Source organism: Hippocampus comes, unplaced genomic scaffold (assembly GCF_001891065.2).
Source record: "Hippocampus comes isolate QL1 unplaced genomic scaffold, H_comes_QL1_v1.1 scaffold293, whole genome shotgun sequence".
Taxonomy (NCBI): Eukaryota; Metazoa; Chordata; class Actinopteri; order Syngnathiformes; family Syngnathidae; genus Hippocampus; species Hippocampus comes.
The window spans coordinates 51036-77500 of NW_017806272.1; the positions used below are offsets into that span (position 1 = coordinate 51036).

Sequence of the window (26465 nt, forward strand, 5' to 3'; positions counted from 1 at the left end):
CAATTCAGTCGATTTTCGTAGTTATGTAATGTGTATATATATATATATATATATATATATATACACATATATATATATACATATATATATGTGTGTGTGTGTGTGTGTACACTATAGGTAAGATCGGGCCTAAAAATGTCAATCATTGCTTCGGGTTCGGGTTGGGCTCGGGCGGCCCGATCTTACCTCTAAGAGTGTGTGTGTGTGTGTGTGCCTGTATACAGTTTTTCAAGAAAAAATGGGCAATAAACCATACAATTTGAGTCATCCAACTCAATTATCAATAGTACCAATAGTACCAAGCACCTGAAACATAGTATTTAAAAAAAGAAAAACATACTGACTAGATTTTTTGATTGGCTCCCAATCAGTAGAGATGCCGTCACGCCAGGAGGGCGCCAGAGCATTCCTTTGTCTTCGTCCTTGGCTAAGCTGGGTTTCCTGATAAGCCCTCCAAGCTCTACTCCATCTTTTAGTCGCTGTTATATTACAAGTGATGGAAAGCTACAGAGGTCCAAATACAACTTTTCGTATAAATGGAATAGATCTTAAGAGCAAAGATTGTGCTTAAATAAATATGGTTCCACATGCAACTTTAAAAAAAAAAAAAGGTTTTCTGCGATTGGCTGGCACCCAGTTCAGGGTGTACCCCGCCTGCTACCCGAAGACAGCTGGGATAGGTTCCGGCATGCCCGCAACCCTTGTGAGGCGATGCGGCTTAGAAAATGGATGGATGGATAAAAATGGTGTACATCTAAAGAGCAAAGTTTGTGCCAACAGTCATATTACTGTAGAAAATGCTTCTGGAACTCTCAAAAGATAAACTGGCATGAAACATGGTGTGTAATTGATTGTCCCTTGACTGTTATTCTGGGAAAATGTAGAGGAGGACATTTTTCAAAAGATACAGAAATGTACAATATTGGTGGTCTTTTTTTTTTTTTTTATGCCGATAGGGAAATTTCACATAAGTGTGTTGATAAGAATGGTAAAAATATTTGGGAAATATACACAAGTTATTTAATGGAAATCTATCGTTGCTTATTGGATGTGTTTGTTTATGATGAGATGTCAAGTGGAAAGTCTGTTAGTATATGTTACTGAAGAAAGTGTATGCTAATGTGTGTATGTATATATATATATATATATATATATATATGAGAAAATAACGGCAGCAATACACTATGTACCATCTTATGGGAACACTTGGTCATGATGGCAAGGTTTCTTTACTGTAAATTGTTGCAATTTTCAGTTTGCCCAGTCAGGTCGCCGCAGTGAGTCACTCCGTTTTCTTTGGCAGGTACCATAGTTTATTTCTCACTTATTGCCACATCTCTTTTTCTTTATTATTACAGATGCCGAACCTGTTTGTTTTGGCTGAACCTGCTTGTCCTTTCACATAGCAACGAACACAAGCCAGCGTGTCCGCGTGAACTTTACGACTGCGTGAGCGTCGTTTTGATAGACAAAGGGATGTTCCGACGTACGGCGTAGTTACGAACGAATTCGTTACGTCGCCGCTATAGCGATAGAATTGCGTCGTAAACCAAAACTCACGACATGTAACCGACATTTAAAGTTGATTAGAAGTAGTTTATCATCATAAACGCACATAATATACAGTACAGTACTGTTTGTCTCTTGTTGGTTAAGAAAGTACGAAAGGTTGGTCCGGATTGAAAGCCTTTCTCAAGTTTCTTATCGACTACTTTAAATTGATGGACATCGTTTTACGGGATGCATTCAAGAACGCCAAAATGTATCTGAAAAAGTGTGCGGTATTCGAGCCATTAAAAAAATACTTTTGCTTTGTACAACAACTTGCCTTCTGTGACATTCTATTTAAAAGGACAACAATAAACAAAAAAAATCTATTTTAATTTCGTCAACGCACACGAACTACATACACTTGGACAATATATCACTACAATTAAAGAACCTCTGCAGTATAAGTAATGAGTATCATTTGCTCAATAACAGCGAATTAATCACGACTAAATTAAAAAAATAAAAAAAGGAAAACGTTTCCTTATTAAGAGTGGCCCGATAGCTCAAAGCTAACATATAAATGATGCTGAGTTCTGAAAAGTTTCCACCGAGAGTTCTTGAATGTCACTCATTTAGGGAGAGACCGTTGGTAAATAAATATCTGACAGGTGAGCAACTTTCTCACTCCCGGTTTGGACGTCTGATGTGATGATGCCTGGCTTCTTTTGGACGCGGTGTGTCAACAGGACCTTCACATATGCAACGTGGGCAAAAGGCATCCGAATCAGAACGGCGAATCGGCTTTATTGGTCCTCCACAAGAAGGGTCGTCAATGTTCTCACAGTAAATACCGTGCCGGTTGCATTTTATATTTTTCTTTGATGCTGTGTGTTACTATGTTGTTGCTCACCGGCTCAAATAGGGAGACCTGCATAATCTAATGGCAGAGTTTAGTCTTAGTCAACAACATTCAACTGTCAGTGTATATGTTTGTTTGTTTGTTTACACACACACACACGCGCGCGCGCGCGCGCGTGCACAAACAGCGCATATGAATGTGTGTGTGTTAGTGTGTAGTTGAAGTTGCAAGGTCCTAATGAAAAAATGTCCTAATGAAGTGTCCGTGGAGTGTATATGTAGAAAAGGAGTCATCCCAGAATTGTATGACAATTTAGGCAGAAAAACAAACAAACAAACAAACAAACAAAAAAGCCTGTTTAAAATGTTTTGTTTTCAAAATAAACAATCATAATATTCATCAAGCTCAACCTCTGTCCAACAAACCTATGCTAATTCATTAATAAAGTTCAAAGCCATACATTTAAAACAATAAAAAAAAAAACGTGCAGTAGTAACACGCCACGTGACAAGGTATTCTTAACTATGTATGTAAGTAAACTATGTAAGGACTACTCGTATGTAGTCGTAGTTGTCCCAATGGTGAGGACAAACACCATAATAGTACATGGACCGTAAGATGAACATCGCTTGAAAGATCAAAACGGCTTTCCTAAAAACAAAGTCCATGCACACTACATGCCAACATGAACATCAAATGGGAAAAAAAGTGTAAAATGAAGGAAATGAGAGATTTATCATTGTATTGGTGTATATGGAAATGTCTGGCCATTTAAGAGACCTCAAAATTCCTTATTCCGCAAAATGTTCATGAGTGATTCTAATCCGGGCCCCAAACGTACTTTAGGCTATTGTGATATTGACCAGCGTGCGGCCACACATGTTGCACATTTCGGGAACTGCCTTGGGACATCGAACAAAACGTCTTCATGTCAATGTACCTTGTCTTCATCGTGTGAAGGGTGGAAGGGCTGCATTCCTGCTGGGACTCCCAACGCTCTCGTGTCTGACATATGGAGCTTATCGCAGGGTACATGATTCAGTTGTGGTCCTCGCTTTGGAAAAAGGTAGTTCACAATTCAGTATGAAATGAATAATTGTGGAATCTGAATCAGCATAAAGAAAGACGATACCGAACTGGGGTTTGATGTATTTTTGTGTTCTGAGAAGAGGAGGTTCTTGAGCAGGCCGACTACCTTTACAGCTGCGCGGAGACACACAAACTCTACCAGCTCCTACTGGAGTACAAAGACAGGTGAGGAGCCACATTTCACATCTGACCTGCTTACCAGCTTGTGTACCCATCACTGTCCCCCTCAGTACGCTTTGTGTGTGTGTGTCCAGCGATAATGCAGAGTTCTTGTGGAGGCTGGCAAGAGTGTCCCGTGATGTTTCTGAGCTGCCCGACACCAAGGAGGCACGGAAGAAACAGCTGGTGTATGAGGCCTTTGAATATGCAAAAAAATCCTTGGAGAAAGATGACAAGTGTTTTGCAGCACACAAAGTAAGACACAGGCATGTTTGTCATGCATTTTTTTTTTTTTGTGGCTTCATTATGAAAACTACACAACCGCTATCTATACCTTGCAGATAATGACGCGTATGGATAACTCGAGAAGATATTTGTGCTTTGTAATTGTGTGAATGATGTCCATTATTTTGACAAGCATCTACTTCCATATAATTCACATCATTGCAATTTCAACATATGTCTCAAATTTACACTTTTTTTTTTTTTTAATCCCACAGTGGTATGCAATATGCCTGAGCGATGTGGGGGAGTATGAGGGAGTCAAGGTTAAAATTGGAAATTCTTTTGCAATCCGAGAACATCTAGAGGTGAGAGTTAGCCCACTGTAGTCATACTGTGACGACATAAAATGTAATTTTGTGAATGTTGATTTCGTCCTAGAGAGCCCTCGAGCTCAATCCCAAAGATGCAACATCCTTGCACATTTTGGGCTACTGGTGAGTCGTAAGATCTTTTTTGTGCCCTGGTAAACCATAAAGACTTGAGTTAATTGTGAACAGTGCTTTTAGGTTTGCTAAACATATTCCTATCTTCATCATATTGGTCAATTATGAGATTAGTTGAGACTGTTCTAGCGATAAAATCTACGCTTGACAGACTGATGTGTTGCCATATATGTTTGAGGAAAAAAAACTCCCAAATACATTATATGAATGACTATTTGTATTTGCGGAAAATAAAAAAAAAAAATGTCAAAATTACCCCCGCCCCCTCCAAAAAAAGCCAAGTGCTTTTATGTTCTCTTTATTTTTTCCAGAGCTGAATCATTTAATATGGTATTTTTTCCCCCCACGATAATAAGTTATTGTTTCCATAAAAGGCTCAAATATCACTTTAACCTATCATTTGTATTTGGTGTTTTTTTTCTGTTTTCCTATGTATACATATAAATATTTGCAATAAATGTATGTAAGCCAATTTGCAAGCACAGTGATATTTGCTTGGCAGAATCATTTTTGGAAGTGAATATTTAGACTGATGTAGGACACTTTTTCTTCCACTTCCCTTTTAAAAAAAAAAAAAAATCTCTTCAGGTGTTTTACCTTTTCTGAGCTGCCGTGGTATCAACGCAAGGTGGCAGCAGTTATTTTTGCGTCACCTCCCACATCCACATATGAGGAGGTAAGACTTGGTATTATTTTTTTTAACATGCGTTCAAGTTTAGTTTAAAAAAAAAAGTCTTTTCATTCAAGGCTTTGCAGTTCTTCCTGAAAGCTGAACAAGGTAAAACATGCTTTTCTGCTCTAACTTTAAGGAGGGGAATAACAGAAGGGGGTGTGTGGGGGCTTTCAATAGGTCACTGCTACCCCTTATTGTTGTTGTCTTTTCCAAGTGGATCCAAACTTCTACAGTAAAAACCTCCTCATGCTGGGGAAGACCTACATGGCCATGAAGGATGAGCAGAAAGCTCTGCTATGGCTGAACAAAGCTAAAGATTACCCCCCTCGCACACACGAAGACAAAGAGGTACTAAACGATCTGGAGTTACTGTGTTACACATGAGGAGCGCTTTGTACCGATGCGCCTTTTCTATTTCGTTCTGTTCAGGTCCATAAAGAAGCCGCTGACCTGTTAAAGAAGTTCAGATGAACCTGGCACCTTTTGAGAATGTCCCCTAATTGTTAACATAGTTTATGATTGGCCTTGGACATAGAAATCACTCGTTTCCACGAGGTGCCGTCCTCACAACTTGAAAATAAAAGCACAATCATGGCGGGGAAGGGAGTCATTCACGTATTTATTTGTATCTCATAAATCCATCTCTCCATTTGTGTTAACATAGTTTATGATTGGCTTTGGACATAGAAATCACTTGTTTCCACCCTCACAACTTGAAAATAAAAGCACAATCATGGCGGGGAAGGGAGTCAGTCACGTATTTATTTGTATCTCATAAATCCATCTCTCCATTTCAAATGGCTGAAAGCTGATTTAAAAATGAATCCTCTATACACCGGTAAAGGGCCATTCTGTACAGTGTAGTAGTTGTTTACAGTGTGTATCTACACGCGATATGTTACAGTCGGGTTGCCTTTCAGACGGCCTACGCTGCAGCTGGCACGCTTAGCGCTTCCTGCCTTGAAGGCCGCCTGAAACGCTCCCGGTCTATTTCTGATATGAAACAAAAGGCATCACAGAATTCCCAACACTGGAATGGCGGCCCTGTGATTTATAATAATATCTAAGTATGCTATCTGTCATTATCTTTGTACAATGAGTATTCACATACACAGTTTCGGATTCGCTTCGATTACAAGTCTGCGATCGAAAAAGGAAGCACAGTTTTCAAAGTCGGCTCCTTTTGCTACAATACAATACGTTTCCTCCGTAATATTATCCATCCTTTCCAGCGCAAGCTAGAGCTGGGATAAACAACTTTAAAAAAAAAAAAAAAAAAAAAAAACTAAAAGCATCTTGATCCAACATAAATTTCAGTCTTAATTTAGACCACCCAACAAAAAAAGCACCTGTATTTTTCAAAGTGAAGTGAGGACAAGCGGTGGAATTTTGGGAAGCGAATGGATTTTGGGCACGGCTGCCGACAAATTGCAAAGTTCATATGTCACTTTTGAGCCAATTGGACTGTTTTCTTTGCATCGTGGGGTACTAAATGACGCATAAAAATAAAACGTATGGGGAAGGGGTTCGAAGTGAGGCCAGGAAAAGAATTTACGGCTTGAAGCCTGGCCCAAAAGCACACTCACAGCATGTAGATTAGATTCCCCATGAGAACCTTAACAAATACCCACTTAATGCTTGTGGTATGAAAAGGTCTGTGCTCCATGTGTACACGTTTGGACTTGAAATGTTATGTTTTTTTAGTGCTGCATCTTTTTTAGTTAATGAAATAATTTAGAGCACCTTGTCGCCGGAACCTTGGAGAAAAAAAAAAGTTTCAAAACCTCTGTTCTAACCCAGTGATGACTCAGCATGTCATCCCGCCTCACTGCAGCCGAGGCGGGCAGGAACATGTCATCGTGGACCTGCAACACTTTCAATAAGTCACCAGAAAGTGAGCGTTTTTCATGGGTACTTTCTATTGTATTCAACATGAGGCCAAGTGTGTGTGTGTGATGTGATGGCAGTTCGCCTCAGCAGTTGGAGGTAGCCATTCAGGGGGGAACAAAGGTAGAGTGCCCAAAACCCCCCCAAAAAACCTTACATCACTCTCCTGAATAATATTTAGTTAGCAAATCAAAATAAAACATCCTGTACAATTTGAATGAAAAATTAATGGCAGACAAGCACAGAACTCCCCATGGGAGGGGGGGCTTAGTTGAGATTCAAACCCAGAACCCCACCACAAGGCCACTGTGCTGAACACTATCAGCTAATCTGCTCTGTTTGTTAATGTACCGTAGTTTCAAGGGTGCAACCAAATTACTTTTAACTGAATCCACCAACATTATATTTTAATTTGTTCACTGAATGGTACAGGCCATTTTTTAAAGCACAAACATTTTACAGGTGTTTTACATTTTTTGTTAAATCTGCAGTTTAATGAATTATGAGTGATGGTTGGTTTAAGTGATATCAGGCACCAGACTACTACTACTACTTAAAAGCTCTATAGAACTAGAGCTTCACAATAAATCATGTCCCAAAACGCAGTCTTTTCTTGAAAGCTTTAAGGGGGTTTCATCTTGAAAATATCCGTGTTTTCTGCATTTTTAAACAAGATCAAAAAGCTAGGGTGGCTTGCATATTTCTTGTTGGGAGTTCCATATATTAAAGGTCTGGTAAAACAAGACTGCGGCAAGAATAATGCTGCAAATTAAGATTTGGTTAAAACTGAAAAATAGCTTATATACATCGGTGGTTATCTTGTGCAATTACTTGATTGATTTCGGTCAAACAATCAGTGATGAGGAGGGCGGAGGAGGAAACCGTGGGAGGTGCGCTTTGTCTATTCTTGTCCGAATCCTTCTGTTTCCTCGATGGCAAAGAGGAGTTTCTCTTTGAGCTGCTCGAAGCTTTTGTAAGGGGGCAAGTCCAGACGGTTGAAGCTGTAGACACACGATGTCACCCGAGGATTAGTTTAAGAACAATAATGCTCAATCCACTCACGAGCCAGTGGAATTAATAAAACTGAATATGCCAAACGTAGCTACAGGTGGTTGACTTGCTAGTTGCTAGACGTAGTTTTACAAGAGGTCCTTGTTTGATGAAACTGAATTCGTACAAGGTGCATCTTACAAACTAATTTGGTTTACTTCACCAATGCAGGAACAGAACTTAATCATAAACTGCGGACCCCCTGCATTTACATGATAGTCGTGTGAGGGACTGTGAAAATCTGAGATTTATAAATGGCTATACCTGTCACTAGATGGCGATAAAGCACTACTTGCCTGACTTCAAAAAAGCTCCATGGCACCAAGATGCTACCCCCAAATATCTACAAATAGGTGACCTCACAAAGAGCGAATCACATCTATTTGGGGAACTATTCAAGTTGGGATTATTCAAGTTTTGTTCTGAAATCCGAGGAACAAATGACTTAATGACAAAAAAATGTCAGAGCCTTCCACTCACCATGTGTGGCTCCTGGGAAGCCATGTTTCCTTGCCAACCTTCTCAATGCAGAACTTCTGAGGCCCGTTACTTCCTACAATGAAAAGCAAGGTCAAGAATACAAGGAGGCAAAAAAAAAAAAAAGTAATTACAGAACAATATGTGAGAAGTCTTTGTGTGGCCCAGCTCACCCATGAGCTCAGCGAAGCCGCCCAGGGGAAGCCTGCAGGTTCCAGTGACAAACTGCATGAGGCGCAGACGCACTTCGTTGTCTACTTCTTTCACAAGCTGCATGCAGGGAAAGAAGGGAGAATACACACCCATCATTTGTACTGTTATACATTTTCCAAGTTGGTGGCCCCTGGCATGTTTTTTTGTTTTTGGTGATTTATTCTTGTTTATGTTATTTGTTGCCTGTGTATTTCAACAACTAAGTTTTGACAGACTGTTCCATAAAGAATTAACAGTTACACAAAGCAACAGCAAAGCCAGTTAAGCTTCCTGTTAAGTTATGCGTCAAGTTGGGCGCATATTAAAGTTTGAAAACAAAAACAGTAGTTATAATGCACTGTTTCAATTTCTACTAGATGTAACGATTATAAAACTAAAAAATTGTTCAATTCTGTCAAGAAATCAGAGAATCATTTTGATCCACTCTAACACAGAACCTGACGGCGGTTGGTACAACTCTAATAGTTTGATTAGAAAATAAAAAGTACTTGGCTAGCTAGTGCAACTCCAACCACCCAATTTTATGTACATGCTACCCGCGAGACAAAGGCAAGTAAAGCAATAACAGCTACTTAGGGAACACAGATACGTCAGAGTCTGGAGAGGTGTCAAAATACTTCTGGACAGAAAAGAGAACATTTGCTTCAAGTGTTGTCATGTGTTTGCAGCTTTCTTTTTATGCCTCCTTCATAAGCTGCGTGCGAGAAAAATATGCTTCTCCACATCTGGATGGCATGTGTGTTGTTTATGTGACAGTACCTGCCAGAACCAGATGATCTGTTTACTGTTCCTGGTATAGTGGCGATACACCGTGTTCCTCTGCCAGTCCTGTAAGTCCACCTCTTGCATGCCACATAGCATCACCTGGATCACACACACACAGGACAGAAATGACAGAAAACACACATGGACATAATTGTTGGTACTTCACTGTTTAAGATTTGACAAAGCACCCCCAAATCATAACTGATCCTTCTGTTTGTTTCGCCACGGGTACAGCGTTGCGATAAAACAGTGAATAGTAATGCGGCTTACCTCCAGCTCCTTTTCATCAAAATATTGGAGCCACTGAAGTGGAACCACCTCATTAAACCCATCCAGGAAAGCTTTGGTTTGACCTTCAACTCCACGGGAGAACCTCCACTCTGCCATTAAACTGCAAGCCACAGAGCACATTTCGATATGTCGGGTATGCAAATTGATATCAGGGGGCACATTTCTGCTCAACAAAAAAAGAAAAAAAAAGCCAGTGCCAGAACCTGATGTACTCCTCCTTGTTCTCCTCAGTGACAAGGACATTGGTGCCATCAGGTTTGAGGTCATGGGATGTGATTTTGCCCAAGATCTCCATGTCCACTGAGAAATACATCTCCAGACCACACTCCTCAATGTTGTTGTCCCTAAGACACAGTTTTACATTAAAAAACGACAACAAAAATGCAGAGTAAGAGCACGGTTTCCAGTACCTTTGATACTTTGGAAACAGACAATATCGATGACGGCAAAATATTCACCTGATCCATATAAGCGAGTTATAGAACTCTGGGTCGATGGATTCTAAATCTTTGAGGATGAGCTTCTTATTGAGCATTCGTTTGTAGAAAGGCAGGGAGAAGCCCGTGTCGATGAACTTTCCATGAAAAAGTGCCTGTGGCGCAGAGAGAAATAAAATTGATTCCATCGAATAAACTAAACCTGCATTAGGTTCCACCACTTAGTTTAATTATGGACAGAGCGTGAATGGTTGCTTGTCTACAGATGCCCTGCAACTAGCTGGTGAGAAGTCCAAAGTGTACCGGGCCTATCACGTATTCCTCTTCATTGTTTTGAGACCTTCCGAGCAGCTTTGCGCATGTATAATTGACATTTTCAATTTGAAGTAGACTATTTCCACCTCAACAGAAGTCTCAAAAGCAGCATATGGTAATTTTATAACCTATTTTCTGCATATTGTACTGGCTTGGGAAGAAACGCAAGCTGTGTCCAAATTCACAGGCCGCATTTTCGGCCACATTATGTCACTTCCGGCGCGACTTCACCGCACGTGGTTTCCAAATTCTAGAAAGACCTTCGACACTTTCAAAGGCTCCTCCTCATGTTCAGGACAAATATATTTAGTTGGCTTTCATGGAAGACATCACAACTCTGACAATATTTACTGTTGAAAGGCAGAAATTCTGAGGATTTGGACAATGAGTTAAAGAAGGTCTCTAAATCAATAATCGTTTTTTTGAAAAATAATTATTAATATCTGATCATCCATTAGTTGTTGATGAATGACTGCAGCTCTACACCACAGTCTAACAAATTATATCTGTTGAAGTTAAGATGTAGACTATCAAAACACATTTCAATCGTGCACTGTAGGCCATTAATATTGCAGTGAGAGAGGGGTTTTGCCAGCATACCATTGCAATAAATCTGCCGATGAAGCAGAAATATGAGAGGTGGTCCGGGTTGATTGCAGAAGCTGGGTTGATCTGCAGGCAGTAGTTGCTCTTGCCGGCGTACTCAAACAGACAGTACATGGGGTTCAGCACCTCATGCGACAACAAGAAGAACCACTCCCTGTCGAGAAAGAAGGAGATGAAGAAAAGGACAAGATGGCAAGAAAAACAAGTGAATAAATTTCAGGTTTCAGAGGGTTTCAGTGATGCAGCTTATAGCATTCATTTTCATGTATTACCGGGCTAAGCCGCCATAATCAAGACCCTCCTCGCCTCGGAAAATGACGTAAAGTCTCCGCCTCAAGTCGTAAGGTTTCAGGGCCATAATCTAAAAAATATACAAAATAAAAACAAAAAGACACTCTGATCAAGTAGCATTGGTAAAGGGCTGTATATCTTTTGACTGTGTGTGTGTGCTTTAACACCGATGACAACACTGAAGCAACAATCCATTTACCTGCTGGAATGAGTCTTCAAACAACGTCTGTCTGGAGACGGTGATCTTCACATGGCTCGGGAGGGCATTTGACTGAGTACAAATAAAATATGAATTGAAAATGCATAATATAGTTTTCAAAAGGCAAGCTGGAAAAAGGAAAAGCATACATGCACAGACCTGGCACAGGTAGCGAAAATGGGCAAGTTTCCACCGGAAGCTGCGCTCGTATGCAATTTGTGGACCTTTGGTGCTGAACACACACAAAGACAAAAAGTTAAGTGGAGTGGCAGATTTTACTTTTACATGGAATGAGTAGGTGCTTCTATCACAATGTTGTGACATTAATGGGACACATGTGCCAAACAGTTTCCTGGCTTTTGCCAGGAAATTCAGCCATATGTCTTCCTCTCTATAGAGTCACTAATAAATTGTGCAAATCAATTACATGCATGATGAACTGACAAATAAGATCTGACTAATAAAGATTGTCCATTAAAGATTACATTTTAGACTACATTTAAAATAAATGTGCAAGTATTTTTTTTTTTAGTCTTACACAGAGGACTTTCCAGTGCGGGGGTCGCTAAATGTCGTCGTTCTGGTGTTATGATCGACAAAGTATCGAACACCTTCCCTTGTGTAGCGGATCTCCCAACCCTCAGGGAGAGGGTCCTCATTCTGTAGCCTGAAACGCATACAAAAATTGTTTAGATTTCATGTTTGAATCAATATTTTGGTGTGACTCTCAAGTTTAACTGAACATTTTTCAATATTTTCCCAATTGTTGGCAAATTGATATTCGGACCTTCTTTTCGCAACATTTCATGTGTTAGACATCCCATTTCGTCTTAGCTCACCCTTGGGTTCGGGGGTCCTCCCACTGTGTTGTCTTGGTGTTGTGGTTGACAAAGTATACTCTGTCATTGGAGTCCACACGCCTCTCTAGAAACATTTAAGAAAATAAAATCGGATAGAATCTTAAAAAGGGACACAAATGCATCTCCCGTGGCCTGTAAACAACAGAAATAGAATAATAGAATCAAGAGTGAAGTTTGCAATGACAACCCACTGATAACAAGTATGCGCTGTAAAGCTATTCTAAAATACATCTGTAAATATATACAAAAGCTTCAAACTGTCAACCCATGCAGTATATCCAGCCTCTTGAGTCAAACAGAATGTGAACTCACCCCAACCAGGAGGTAGTGGGCCTAGTGGATCGTTCTCAGCAGACATCATGGATGCCTAAAATGAGGAATGTAGACGCACGTCCATTTATGAAAATTGAACTTGGTGAAGCCAAAGGTTTTACTTTGAAATGTCTTTGGGATAGGCAAGTGTAATTCTAATGCTGGAGGAACGAGATAAGCTGATGCATGAAATGGGGTGATAATATTCTTACAGAGTAGAGGTATCTCTGGTTAAACTGGTGCATAGCTCCCTGCAGCTGGCTGCGCTGACTCTGCCACTGCTCAAAATTCCGTACTGACTCCATTGTGGGACGCTGCCACGTGGTGGTTCGGGTGTTATGGTCCACGTAATAGATCCTGCCTCGGTCATCGACACGGCGCTCCCATCTAATAGACAAATGAGAAAGAGAGGGGGAAACAGTCTGTCAGTCCCCCATTTAAGAGATGGGTTTGATATTGATACTTTTATTTTCAAACATTATCCATCAATAAGAGCAATGTGAACTACATTTGTATGTAATTTCCACATACATACCGCAAAAGTAGACATGGGTGCATAGAACACTTGGTCTGGTTTTCAAAGGAGCATCAGAGGTTCTTTTCCCGACCCACTGAATTCACTTCCAATTACCCTAAGTGGGCTGAGGCTAGAAAACAACGAAATTCAAGCTCACCCCGGTGGAAGTGGTTGTGGTCTTTCCCAGGTCGTAGTTCTTGTGTTGTGGTCTACGTAATATGTTCTTCCATGAGGGTCTTTTCTCTGCTCCCACCTGTGAGGCATAATCATGTGGTTGATGACAAGGGCCCTTATTTGAAAGAATGTTTTCAGAAAGATTCTGAAGATAAAATAAAATGGGAATTACAACGAGTTCTTAGAGTCAGTACAATGATGACATGATAATGGTATTTGGAATATGAAAAAATGGTTTTGTTTGTTTGTTTTACCCCGGTGGAAGAGGATCTGGGGCCCCAGCTGCAGGGGCCTGTTGTCTGGGTTTGGCCCCATCGGTAGTTACTGTTGCAGCGCTGCTACTGCTCCCACTCTCAGCTGACGCATTTGTTTCTCCCGGTGTTGGGGAGGCGGACACTGATGATGAGGACGTCGGGATGGCGGTAGCACCGTGTGCTGAGGAAGTGCACGCGGAAGAGGCAGCAGTAGCGGCGGCATCAGCGGCAACAACACCGTCATTCGGCTTGGCAGCAGAAGACAAGGTTGGAGCCTGTGTTGGTGGCGGCTGAGCAGTCTCATTTGGAGCTGTATCGGACTCTGGGAGAAGAGCATCTGGAGCACAGTCTTCATCGTTTTCTGCTTGAGGCAACGCATCACCTGTCACATCAAATGATGACCCGATTTGTTAAAAAACAAACAAAAAAAAAACCCTTAAAGTTCATTTCATAATCGTTATTTTCTAATGTGATTAGCCATCACTGAGAAATGGACATAGTGCATATTTTTAAAAGTGGGATTCATTTGTGTTGAGCATTGTACATTTTGTCACTTGAAAATTATGATACAGCAACAGATACAGTATAATAAAATTATCTGAAAGCACGAGCAGTATGAACAAAAAGCTCAAACGTTAAATAAGCATGCATTTGAATACAAAACAACAATATGCATTCATTAGTTACACCGGAAACACCAGTGGATTCACAAAATGATGCCATGATGCACTAAACAGGCGTAGGGACTGTTGTTCAGATACTGTCAAGTGCAAGGTAAAGCTTATACTCACGAGTCCTACTCTCCGTATCACTATCTGAGGGTTGGTGGCTCGGTGTGGAGTTGGGAGTGACATCGCCATTGATGATGTGACCGAGGGCCGGGCTACAGGAACTGGAAGGCACCTGACTATTCAATCCATTCGAGGCTGAACAGGAAGCTGAGCGCGGGCCCAGGTCTGTCCCATTCACTGTGCTGCAGGTGGAAGCAAATCGACCTCATCAGGTGAGGGCATTTATAAACACTATATCTGATTAACCCTTCAAAAACTAAGACTTTTGTAATGCAGATAATGAAAACCAATTGTGGGAAGGAAAAAAAAATAACAGAATGAAATTGGGATGTTAGGATAAGGTTCAGGGCAAGACGACAAGCAATGTGCTCACAACAAGACGGCATGTTTTGCACAACACTGGCTATAGGCTCACTGCCGGAGGTGATGATATTCATTAGACGACAGAGCCTTGTCACATCCACATGATGAAGCTCAGCTGCACAAGTGTCTTCAGTTATTTTGTTGTTGCTACACGATATTTTTCATGTAGTTAGTTTAGTGACCTTGCATCTGCATATCTGGCTGGACGATTGTAAACAAATTTGTACTTTGAGCATTTTTTCCCTAATAAAGACAAAATTTGATCTCTGGTCATTTTAAAAATATTTGGTGGTCATGTGATTTATGGATGGAAATCTGAAACCGTTTACTGAAAAGCTTTTACCTGTTGGCAGCCCTTGATGAAGAGGAAGAGGATTCTGCATTTTCGTGGAAGGCGTCGCCATTCTGCTGGACTTCTGGGGAGGTGTGGAGGACGTTATTGACAATTTGAGGGCAAATGCGTGGGAGGAGTGTGCATGTGATCTCCCAGAAAACATTAATGAGGGTGCTGACACAGGACTAGATTTATCAGAAGTGGGGGGAAAAAAATGACATTAAAAGGTAAGCACACCGAGGGCTTATCTTGTCGGAAAGGATGCTTTCCTCACTGACTCTGCCAAGAAATACTGGATGCTTGTCACAACAACAGAATGTAATTGAATTCACTTTTTATCAACCTATAATGGATGTGACAGGCAAAATGTTCATGGCCTACAGTATATTACCCTTCCTTTTTTTTGTACTTTTTTTTTGCTTACATTTCACAAGTGGATCATGAAATCAGAAGTGGCAAAAGAAAATGATGATCTTACTCGTGCCATTTGCTGTATTCCCATTGGTTAATGGTGCCAGTTCCTCATGATCGCTCACAGTAAGACCATCCAGGTAGACCGTCAGCTCCCCCGCAGGCACCAAAATGCCCTTGTGCTCCACACTCAGCTTCAGCACCTCCTTCACATTCTCCACTGTGCAGCCAACAAAAAGGAATGGGTTAAGAACCAACCAACATGCAATAGATTTCTGTATTGTACAAAGAAAGGGGTCCGCCGACAGTGGCCGGAGACAAAGTGAAGTTGCAAGCGGCATGGGAGCGATGGCGAACACAGCTTCACTAATATAGCGTGGATGTGTTTGGAAATATTGTCTTTTGAATCATACATTTTCTTTCATGCTGCTCCAAGGTTTCTATCAGGTCCAGCGAGGCTTTGCCTAGCAGGGCGTCGGCTTTCAAGGTGTGGTGACTCCATACTTTGAAGTCCACCTGGCTGCGTGGTGTTACATTCCTATTGGTTTAAAGACACATAAGATTTACAGTTACACTCAAAATGTTGGATAAAAAGTTGAGACATGAACTATCCAATGATTAGCACATGAGGGAAAATGTGTTGCCTCTTACAGAGTAAGCCTTTCATCCCATTTAGGACTAGATGAGCTGTGGGACTTCGCTGTGCGATGCGACTCCCCCTCTGCTGTCACCTCCACGTAAATGGCAACTCCAAATAAGCTTTTCTTCCTCTTGATTTTGGCACAGGAAACTATTGGGAGGACACAGACAGAAGCAATTTACCTTTGTTTTGGAAAACATGGAGGTTAGCAATTACCCAACACGTACAGGCGTTAGGAATTACACAGGCACGATCAGTAACATGGATTTGGCTTCATGCTCATTATTGTGAAATAGTGGTTGGGAGCGATCCACCACTCCACAAATCTCATGGCAGCAGCGTTGTAATGCATACGTAAGGCAATCTGGACTCGACAGTCATGATCTAGCTACTCATTTATGTTATCCCCACAAGCACTGAATGTATCTCGTCCGGTACATAAATTGGACTCACCAACTGCATGGAGCTGTGATGTTCCTCTGTAGTTAGGGCTTGACTCTGCTCTGAGCGAGGCTGTGGCCATGTCCTACACCACAGTGGGAAACCTCAAACCAACACACACAGGCTGAGCATATATTACATGCACAATTACATCAATACATTGTAATTATACAAATTGAGTTTTTTCATTATCTGCATTCAATTAAACCTATTCTTCACTTTCAACTTTTTTTATACTTAAAATATTACATAACCCAAACTGTCATGTTGATTTGCATTACAATTCAGATTAAATGAACAAAATAGTAGAAGGCCACAGAATATTACACCGCATATCTGTATTTTCTTGTGTGTTTATTTTATCAAGTTTGATCAATGTTTCAATGCTTTTGCAAATACATAAGCCATACCAGCACCCGTAGTCATCTGTAATATTGTTCTAAACACTAAAAATATATTTTTGAAATATTCTGCACAAACAAAATATACAGTGGAGTCTCCAAAGTTGAACAAGCTGCCCTGTTATTTGAGGTCACCAATAATAAAATGATCAAATTATTGTGAGTATGTACTTGATGTTTCATTCATTGTCTCGCCCATACTGTGCTGAGCAGCCAGTCAAGTTCCTCCGTCGCAATTTCCAGTTCTATTTCATAACACTTTGCGACCATTGTTTCACTTCGATTGCGGAACCACACACACACACAAAAACGGGGGAAAAAAATACGTAGTGGAGTTTGTCATTTTGACAAATCTGAAGTCTCCCATGACAAAATGAATGACTACAGTTCAAACCAAAGTGTTTCACTCTGGGAAGGTTCCATTCTTTAACCTACTGGGGAATATGAATCTCCAGCACTGGCACCTATGCGATATGATTTTTGGTAACATTTAGCCAGGTCGGCACTGCAAATGAGAAACTGCACTCAGCTGCCTTTCCTGGAAAAGCAATGTTTAACTAGACAGAATAAAGATACAGTGCCAGTGATACATTATCTTGTGTCACGACGAAGTGTAATTGAAATTGTATCAGTGGAAGAGTTTTACAAATCAGGTCATGGCATTGTGGACGACAGCCATTGATGCATATATCGTTGTTTTTTTGTTTTTGTCCTGCATTCTTTAAGAATACTTACAGTTAGCGTGTGTTATTTGATTTTCCAGTTTAGTCCACTCCGTGTCCCATGATCTGAAAGAAAAAAAAATGTAATTCAAATTACAACACTCGACGAAGACACAAAAATGGATAACATGTGCTCTGTGAAGATGAAAAATATGCACGTCGGCCCAAAATCTAAGCGTGAAGTTAAATGAATCGTCTGTAGACCTTGGACTTGTCTCAGGTCATACACATGGCGAAGGGTGCAGAAAAATGTCTGCTGCTTTGGAGCTCCCACTGAGCACAGTGGCCTCCATCATCTATAAATGGAAGAAGTCATGAACCATTAGGACACCGTCGACAGCTGCCCCACCTACACTGCGCCATCGGTTGAAAAGTGCCAAGGGAGGTGACCAAGAACCCAACGGTCACTCTGTCACAGCTCCAGCTTTCCTCTGTGGAAAGTGGCGAGCCTTCAAAAAGGACAACACTCATAGCAACAATCCACCAATCAGATCTGTACGTTAGGCTAGCCAGGGAGTTGCAACATCTTAGTAAAATGCATATGACTGGCTGCCTGGAGTTTGCCAAAAGTCCCCTGAAGGACTGTAGACCATGAGAGATCAACCTGGCTCGTCTGCTGAGACAAAAGCTGAACCCTTTGGCATGTAAGCCAGATGCCATGTTTAGAGGAAAACTGGTGCCACTTATCACTTGGCCCATAGCATCCCTAAAATAAAGCATGGCTTGTGGCAGCTAATGGTGAGATTTTTTTTTTCAGCAGCAGGAACTAGTCAACTATTCAGGAATTAAAGATAAATGCAGCAATTACTGAATAGAGACACCCTGGAAGACAAACTTACTGGCACTGTTGACCTCAAACTACAGTGACTACAGTGTGGATCAGCCACAACCCAGAACCCATCACTGGAGAAAGATGAAATTACCCCGGACAATGAAACTAGCGTAAGGTAGAATGATTGCTTATCTGCTTTTTTCTGCATACTGAAGAACTCGAAGGGTAGAACAATGAGCCTATGAGTCATTCGCACAAGAGTGCAGGTCTGTACATCATAAAAAAGGCTGGTTTCAGCGGCTGTCAAATGATGGTTATGTAAACGTGTTGGACAGCTGATCAGCTGACAGTATATATTTTCATTGGCTGTGCTAGTGCTTTCGGCTTTCAGTTGCATTGCTAATTAATTGTGTCCTGAAGAAATTGAGGCAAAATGGACTCCTTTTATTTGACTACACCCATTGGAGTTCTTGTTGATTTGGTCTTAACTAGTCTAGGGTCTGAATAACAATATGAAGTCAGCATTAAGTACAGAGTGTGCAACCTCTCTATAATGTCACTATCATTGCAGGTTGTCATACTCTACCTCACAGGATTGCTCTTCAAACAGCACGCCTGCCTTGTCTTAGTTTTTAGTGTCATTGACTCAGCTATTAAAAGCCAGATTATAACCATCAACCGTTCATGTCATCTTGTTCTGCACAGCTCATCCCTGTGTTGATTTTAGAAGTATAACACCTTGGTGAGATTTCAAAACAATGACGTTAACACCACTTACTATCTTTGGACATGTACTGTCTTGCTAGTGGTATCTCAAGGAAGTTTACCAGACTTAAAAGCTCATTTTACCAGACATCGTGTGGTTCACTGCAAATCTAAATCCATGATTGAACTGCAACTGTCACATTTTTATCTGTCAGATAAGGCTTGCGAACGACAGGATAATGTTCGGCAGCCAAAAGCTAAAGTCACCAAGCTAGCTTGCTAACTGTCAAGTTAGCTGCATAGCTAGCTAACGTTACAAGAAAACAGTTTCATTCTGCTTCTATACAGTTGACCACCCCGGTCAACGGGTTCTATTTGTGTTACAATATATGCCCGCATCTTACACACGGGTTAACACACAATGCTGACATTACTCACAAAGCCGAGTCAGCTGGCCGGCTTGATAGCAAACTTTAGCAGCATTTGCTAATCGTCCGCCATCGTACAGAACCGTTTGTTGGATATGTGGAAAACATTTTACGATCGTCATTTAGTCATGACGATTCCATCGTAGGCCTCAGCGTTTGTCGATACCTTGTCTGTTTGCCTCTCCTTTCCCACGGGCTGTTTCGGCGTCAGTGACTCCCTATCAGTCAGTCCTGTTAAGGGTAAAGGCCTCCAATCTTGTCCGGATCTTTCGCCATCCCAGTACAGAAAACACCAAGCAGGGAGGGGGAGAAGAAAAAAAAATACACTTGAGCGGCGACGAACACGCCACCCCCTGAAACAAAATCGCTGTGTAATAACGGGACAGACGTTGCACTCGGAACTAGTACCTTTGCAGTATATTTATGCACGAGATTGCATAAACTCATGGACTTTTACCGTGCTCGACACAATTGAACTATGTTGCTTGTGTGCGCGAATGTTACAGTGCACAACGCAGACCCTCGTGTAACTACTTGTCAGTGCCAACCTTGGCCCTTTTCAGCATTAATTCCGTATCTATTATATTGCGCCATCGCCCATGCATTGGTACACAAATGCACACATGCAAATGGTCTTATTTTTTTTAACAGTACATTATGGCCAGTCCTGCCAAAATAATCCGCTATGGAGTCAGGCCCCAAAGAAATACAGTACTGAAACAATAAAAACATGCAATTCAACACGTCTAAGAACCTGTGGTAGAGTTTAGAGCAACTATAAACTGTTTTCTTATTGTGAGCTCGACTTTGATTAAGATTCATGAGACTTATTGACATTATTGTGTGGTTTATGGGTTTATTTACTGTAAGCTTTCAATTAATCTCACATGAAAAGTGAGAGATAGAAAAATAAATGACCTCATCTCTCAGTATTATGTGACTTGCCTCAATTCATTGGCTTTTGCAAAGAAGGATTGTCATTACTGTGCTATAGCTCAGTTCACTATGAACCTGTAGATTAACTCGGCATGTGTATTTTCTTTGCTTTTTGGGCTAGCTTCCACAATGGCTGTTAAGAGAAGAAAATGAGCAGAAAAGTACATGGAGTCCAAGCCATGGTGTCAACTAATGCACTCCCCAAAAAGTGTAATTATTGTCTATAGATGTCACAAGATGATAAAAAAGAGAAACAAAAAATCATTTTGTTTAAATTCACTTCAACACAGTTCTTTATCAAGACGTCAGAAGATGGCGGAAAAGCCATACTTGTATTGCTGTATCTTGAGCACAAAGCCAACGTTTCACCTTACCATATTTGAAGGCCAGATTTGACCCACATTTTAGGGTTGCTTTGACAAGTGTGTGTGTGTGTGTGTGTGTGTGTGTGTGTGTGTGTGTGTGTGTGTGTGTGCAGATAATGCATTTAAGACTGATAGAAAGGAAACAATATATATATATATATATATATAACAAAACCGAGAACACTACAGTAGCAGAATGATATCTATCTACTAGCACGTTAGCATAAAATCAGTTGCCCCGCCAGGGAGTTAGAGTGGAGTCCACATCCGCATCTGAAAATTCAATTTTCTGGGGCCCCTGTCAGTCAAGGGCCCTTACAATCATCATCACTTGACTCCCCCTAATGGTGCCCCTGCATACAATATTACAAAATGACGTACATTTTAACAAAAGTATAAAAAAATATTGATAGTAGTTTAATAGCATTGTTGTTCAAATTCATCCCCCTAGTTCTTGAAAGCATATAATGCTGTGCCAGCGGTTGCCTTTTTAAGTCCTTCAAAGTGAAGATGAGTTACGTCTGCATGAACATAATGGTGGCAGATGTACTTTTTTTTTTTTTTTTTTTAGGTATTTTTGGTGCATTGCATATTTATCCTTCTGCAGAAGCAGATGGCTTTGAAGAAGTGGCAGTGGCAGGTGGAACACGGCACACAGCAGCCTTGATGTGGCAAACAACTTTGTCCCAGCTGGGAACACGTGGCAGAAGCAGGTTTTGGTGGTGCCTTGGTAGGGGAGTCCTTGGAAGGAACAGGCACTTTTTTCGGCCTCTGAGGGGTCACCAGAAAAGAAAAACAACCATTGATGAAAAGTAGGCATCGAAAATCGACTTTTATAAAGTTAAAAATATGATCATTCCTTTAGTATGACACAAGTTTCAAATTCAAGGCCCTGGGGCCATATGTGGCCCACAAGCCAAACAGCAAATCATGTGTTTATTTCATGTTTGTCAATAAAATCTCTTTTAAAAAAAATTGCAAATAGTGTCATATTTTGTTTTCACCCCTCTTTTTAAAACACTTTGGAACATCGTCAAACAGGCCTTGATTTCTACACTTTGAAGCTTGTTATCCATCAATTTGTTGGCCAAATTTAATAACACGATGAAGCAATTACTCTATTGTATACAATTACGGTATATGGTTTCACAGTCATTAAGGCCCTTTGAGGGAAACTAACTACAACGTTGCCCTTGAAAAAAAATTAGTTTGACACGCACAATAATATTACCATACAGTATAGTAGAGTATAGGGGGTTGTTCAAAATATGAACGAGTCAACCAGCAACTTGGAACAGATGATACCAACAATGATAATAATAATAATAATACATTCTTACCAACTTACCATCATCAGAAGCTTCTGTTGTTCATATTGCTCTCTTCTTGCAAACAGTGTTCGGTATCTGCTTGGAAAATTGCCTATTCAGAGAAAATCAGAAGTTATTTTTTCTAATTCTTGCAGATGCCTACTGTATGGATACAGTTCCATCAAAAGGCAACTTTAAAATAACTTGAATGTTTTCCAACTGTGACTGAGCCAAGGCACGTATTTTACAATAGTGTGTGTGTGTGCGTGTGTGTGTGTGTGTGTGTGTGTGTGTGTGTGTGTGTGTGTGTGTGTGTGTGTGTGTGTGTGTGCGCGCGCGCGTGAGTTTGACTAATGACAATACATGGTGTCCCCAGACACGTTTTCAATCACTTCCTTTTGTGTTCACTAGAGGGCCTCGTTGGCATTATAAATCTTGACTTTTCTTGGATGTGTAACAGATGAGAAAAAGTTCATTCTCACAACCATGTCTGCCAAAACAAGAGCAACCAGATGGTGCAGACCTCTGCGAGTGCAAAACTGTTAACAATCATGTCTATGGGTGTTCCGGGCCAGATTGAAGTGGTGGCTCGAATGTTACACTTCTTTTCACAAGGCCACAAACAACTCGCGGGTTCCCTGTGTGTGCAAGTGGGATTGCACAGTTCTGACAAAATTTCAATCAATTTCTAGAAAGTTTTGTGGAGGGGATGTGCATGTCCAAGGAAGGAAAAAAAGGTGATGATGCAAATTAAGTTCTCCAGCTCAAGTTCTTTTGCAAAAGCTCCTGGATCTGCACCAAAATGTTTTTGTTTTGTTTTCATAGCCCATAATCACACATCGTCCTGTGTCTGCTTTATCACACAGAACTAAAACCTTCAAATTGCTATTATCAAAATGGAATTGTGTGCCTACTGCTCATGGTTTTCCTCCCATTTCACGCTGAGGTAGCTGTAACAGCCTCCCCAGACCAGCCACATTGTAAACGGTTGAAGTAATTTTGTACAGTATGTACTGCACAAACCCAAACCACATCATAGAACGTTCCATGTCTGATCAGATGTAGGAACAGCTCTCTCGAAACATTTGCTCAGGTCAAACCTTAAATCACAATGCGACTCTGGTTCTTTGAAATTTAACATCCACCCACTTTCTATCCTATGAGAACGATGGATGTGCTGGAGGCTTTTCAATTTGACTTGTGAAAAAAATTGGATTACAGGAGTGAGTGTAGTCGCGGTTCACCTTTTTGCACGTGCACCTTTAATGCGTAGTTAGTTTTTCCCAATAAAACATTAAGGTGAATTACGACAGTCTGACATTTGAGGTGGACAGATCACCCAAAGCAAATGTGGACATCTGCTTTTCAGTCAACATGAAGCCCATGGATTCAGGTGAAGATTTTCCAGATACCTGCAAATCACATTTGCATTGAGGTGCAGGCATGCATAATGAACTCCTCCTGCCATCAGTTATGTTGCTGGAGCAGAAAAACTGTTCTGGCATTAAAATGCATACAGATCCATCATTCTTTGTGACTGAGCAGCTGAAGAGGACTGATTTAAAAAAAAAAAAAAAAAAAAGATTTTGCTAGAGCAAAATTATCAATTTAAAATGAGGATCGACTTACTGAATATGAACAGTATATAGACCAAGCCCCTAAATTTAAAAAAAAAGATATCACTGAAATCTTTTAACTGAACATGCATTTGCATTTGCTAACTAGTTTAACTGTACTTGTAATATTTTTGTCAAACACTCTTTCCGCTGCTAATATCCGGAACAACTGACTAACTACTCCACATACAGTCTCGCAATTGTCCCCAGGCCTCCTTTCCACAGACCGGGTGGTGGAAATCCGGGAAGGAAGACCGGAGCTCAGGTTGCGCCTTGCTCACCGCCAAAGCCCAAGAACTAGTCCGCCATCTGTGCATTATCAAGGAAAAAAAAAAAGTGGCTGGTTGCACGTCGAAGATGCTAGGTTGGGTTCTACAGGAGGTGGACACACCCCAATGGTGACAGCACGGGGATCCGAGGGAAGCATCCCTCGGGTGCCCAGCTGCTCGACGTGGGTGAACAACTCCTCAACCCGGGTGGCCAACGAGGTGACTGTGTTGCGGGGCTCCACGAGCGCAGTCTCCTGCAATCCCACCAATTGTCCTTGGCTGGCCAGGATTATCTGACTACCATCTCCAGGTCTACAGGATGCATGTTTTGTTTTGTTTTGTTTTGGTTTTTTTTTTTTTTTTTTTTTTTTACAAAGAACTTCAAGGGTCACATTAAAGTTATGAAAAAATACATCTATTTTATTTATGAGAATAACAGCTCCATTGAGGTTGAATTTATTTTTAGAATTGCAGGGTAGACCAGATACAATGATCTCATGGGCAATATTTGGGCCAAGGGCTGTAGGTTCTATTGATTGAGACAACCCAAGGTTTAATTCATAGCTACTCTGCTTTACTTGTATAATGACACGAAACTCAATAAAGTGAAGGGGAAAAAAAACAATCTGGCTTGTGGCGCCGTCTCACCTGCCCTCCTGGAGATCTTTGTGAAATTGCTGCTGCCACTCTGGAGATCATTGCTGGTGAGAAGCCCTCCGCTGACAAAGGCCAGATGAAGAACACATAAAAACAACAGGGACAGCTTCATCCTGACGGCAACCAGCTGTTGTCACGGGGTAGCGCTTTTTTTTTAAGATAGGACAGGGGTCTCCTGGCCTGATTACCAGAGGTTCAGGCAGGCTTGCTTCGTCTGTTTTGCCTCCGTGCACTCGCACTTATTTGAGAAGCAGGCAAACACATGCGCAGAACCCGCCCCTCTTTGTCTTCACGCCTCTCAGCCGTGTAACTATCATTGACCTATACGGTCTTTCTTTTCTGGACCTTCAAGCAAGTCCAACTTCAAAATCTACACACAGACAAAATTTCCAGCACTCCTCTGTTGATGGAAAAAAAAACCCAGAAGCATCAAAATGTAATGAAAAAGGCCTGGACAAAATTGATGGAAAAAATTGAAAATGGTTTGAGCGTAGGCACGTCAAACTAAGTAAGGTGCTCCCTCTAATTAGCATCACGGGTGTCTTTCAACTTGTCAGTTTGCCTATTAGATAATAAACAGTCAGCGTGCTGTTTGGTAACATGGTATGTCGAAAGCTAAGCACAGGCCAAAGAAAGCAAAAGAGGGAAATGTCTCAGGAGATTAGGAAGGCAAACATGTTAAAGGTGAACAGGCTATGAAGACTGTGACAAGAGTTGCACGCATGATATGGAAGTTTAATGCCCATGGGACTGTAGGTAGGACAAATTGAAGAGATGTCTAATATGACTGGTGACCAAGGAGCCCAGAATAACCTCCAAAGAAATTAAGGGTGAAATCCAAGGTCAAGTCACATCGGTATCAGACTACGCCATCTGTCATATCTTCAGCAAAAGTCCACTTCATGGGAAATGCCCAACAGGGACATTATTGCTGAAACCAAATCATTAAAAAAAGTCATGACTGGAATTTGCCACAATGCCTACTATGAAACCACAAAGCTTTTGGGAGATTTGGACAGATTAAGACAAAATAGGACCCTCTTGGCAAAGCACATCAAGTCCATCTTTACAGATGCAAAAACAAAGCAATAAATAAAAAAATAACACTGTCCCGACAATGAAACATTGAGATGGCTTGATTATGTTCTGGGGCTGCTTTGCTATATCTCACACAGGCTGTTATGAATCTGTGTAGGGTAAAGTGAAATCAAGACTATCAAGGAGGAAAATATAATGCCATGTGTCCTGCGGCTTGCTCACGGGTCTTCCGACATGATAATGATCCCAAGCAACTCAGCTAAAAACACTCCAAAATGGCTAAGAACAAATTTATGGACAATCTACCCAACTACCCTATTTAAACTCTACCATCTGGAGAAGGCATCTTTCAAACCCGAGACAACTGGAGCATTGTGCTCACAAGTAGTAGGCCCAAATACCTGTTGGTGCAGACGTCTTACTGATAGTTACAGAATTTTTTTGACTGCCTGAAAAAGTTATGCCGCAAAATATTGAATGATGGATACCATCAGTTTTGTGCAGGCCTGTTTTATTTGTGTTGTTTGATTCTTTTGAAACCACAATTCAAAAGCCACATCTGATTTTCATTGGCTGATTTTCAGTCATTTTGGAAATTGATTATTACTTTTGTCAGCTC

General features: G+C 41.0%; 3 protein-coding genes across 8 annotated transcripts; 1 reads left to right on the plus strand and 2 right to left on the minus strand.

The window, feature by feature from the left end:
- The first annotated feature begins 2132 nt into the window (after positions 1–2132).
- rmdn1 (regulator of microtubule dynamics 1) lies at positions 2133–5605 on the plus strand. Its single transcript, XM_019857529.1, has 10 exons — positions 2133–2334; positions 3311–3416; positions 3520–3604; positions 3694–3853; positions 4099–4188; positions 4262–4317; positions 4915–5002; positions 5074–5104; positions 5214–5347; positions 5429–5605. Exons 1-10 carry the CDS (start codon positions 2200–2202, stop codon positions 5468–5470), a joined length of 927 nt encoding a protein of 308 aa, XP_019713088.1. The 5' UTR covers positions 2133–2199; the 3' UTR covers positions 5471–5605.
- Positions 5606–5743: 138 nt separating this feature from the next.
- wwp1 (WW domain containing E3 ubiquitin protein ligase 1) lies at positions 5744–20037 on the minus strand. Of its 6 annotated transcripts, XM_019857522.1 has the most exons (26): positions 19822–20036; positions 17909–18046; positions 17764–17816; positions 16640–16731; positions 16198–16336; positions 15960–16084; positions 15614–15766; positions 15145–15217; positions 14439–14620; positions 13648–14029; positions 13377–13472; positions 12915–13089; positions 12703–12757; positions 12370–12454; positions 12069–12197; positions 11690–11762; positions 11531–11602; positions 11313–11401; positions 11035–11194; positions 10141–10274; positions 9886–10026; positions 9662–9782; positions 9386–9490; positions 8587–8683; positions 8417–8489; positions 5744–7887 (listed from the first exon to the last, which is right to left on the minus strand). In XM_019857522.1, exons 4-26 carry the CDS (start codon positions 16707–16709, stop codon positions 7788–7790), a joined length of 2829 nt encoding a protein of 942 aa, XP_019713081.1. In that variant the 5' UTR covers positions 16710–16731; positions 17764–17816; positions 17909–18046; positions 19822–20036; the 3' UTR covers positions 5744–7787. The 6 variants fall into 6 exon arrangements, with proteins under 6 accessions (XP_019713081.1, XP_019713084.1, XP_019713083.1 ...); XM_019857525.1 differs by lacking the exon at positions 17909–18046 and having other exon boundaries at positions 16640–16712; positions 19822–20037; XM_019857524.1 differs by lacking the exon at positions 17909–18046 and having other exon boundaries at positions 16640–16751; positions 19822–20037.
- Positions 20038–20943: 906 nt separating this feature from the next.
- On the minus strand, positions 20944–24994 carry LOC109507810 (agouti-related protein-like). Its single transcript, XM_019857471.1, has 3 exons — positions 24800–24994; positions 22305–22378; positions 20944–21727 (listed from the first exon to the last, which is right to left on the minus strand). The coding sequence occupies exons 1-3, from the start codon at positions 24918–24920 to the stop codon at positions 21524–21526; spliced, it is 399 nt and encodes a 132-aa protein (XP_019713030.1). The 5' UTR covers positions 24921–24994; the 3' UTR covers positions 20944–21523.
- Between the last annotated feature and the right edge of the window lie 1471 nt (positions 24995–26465).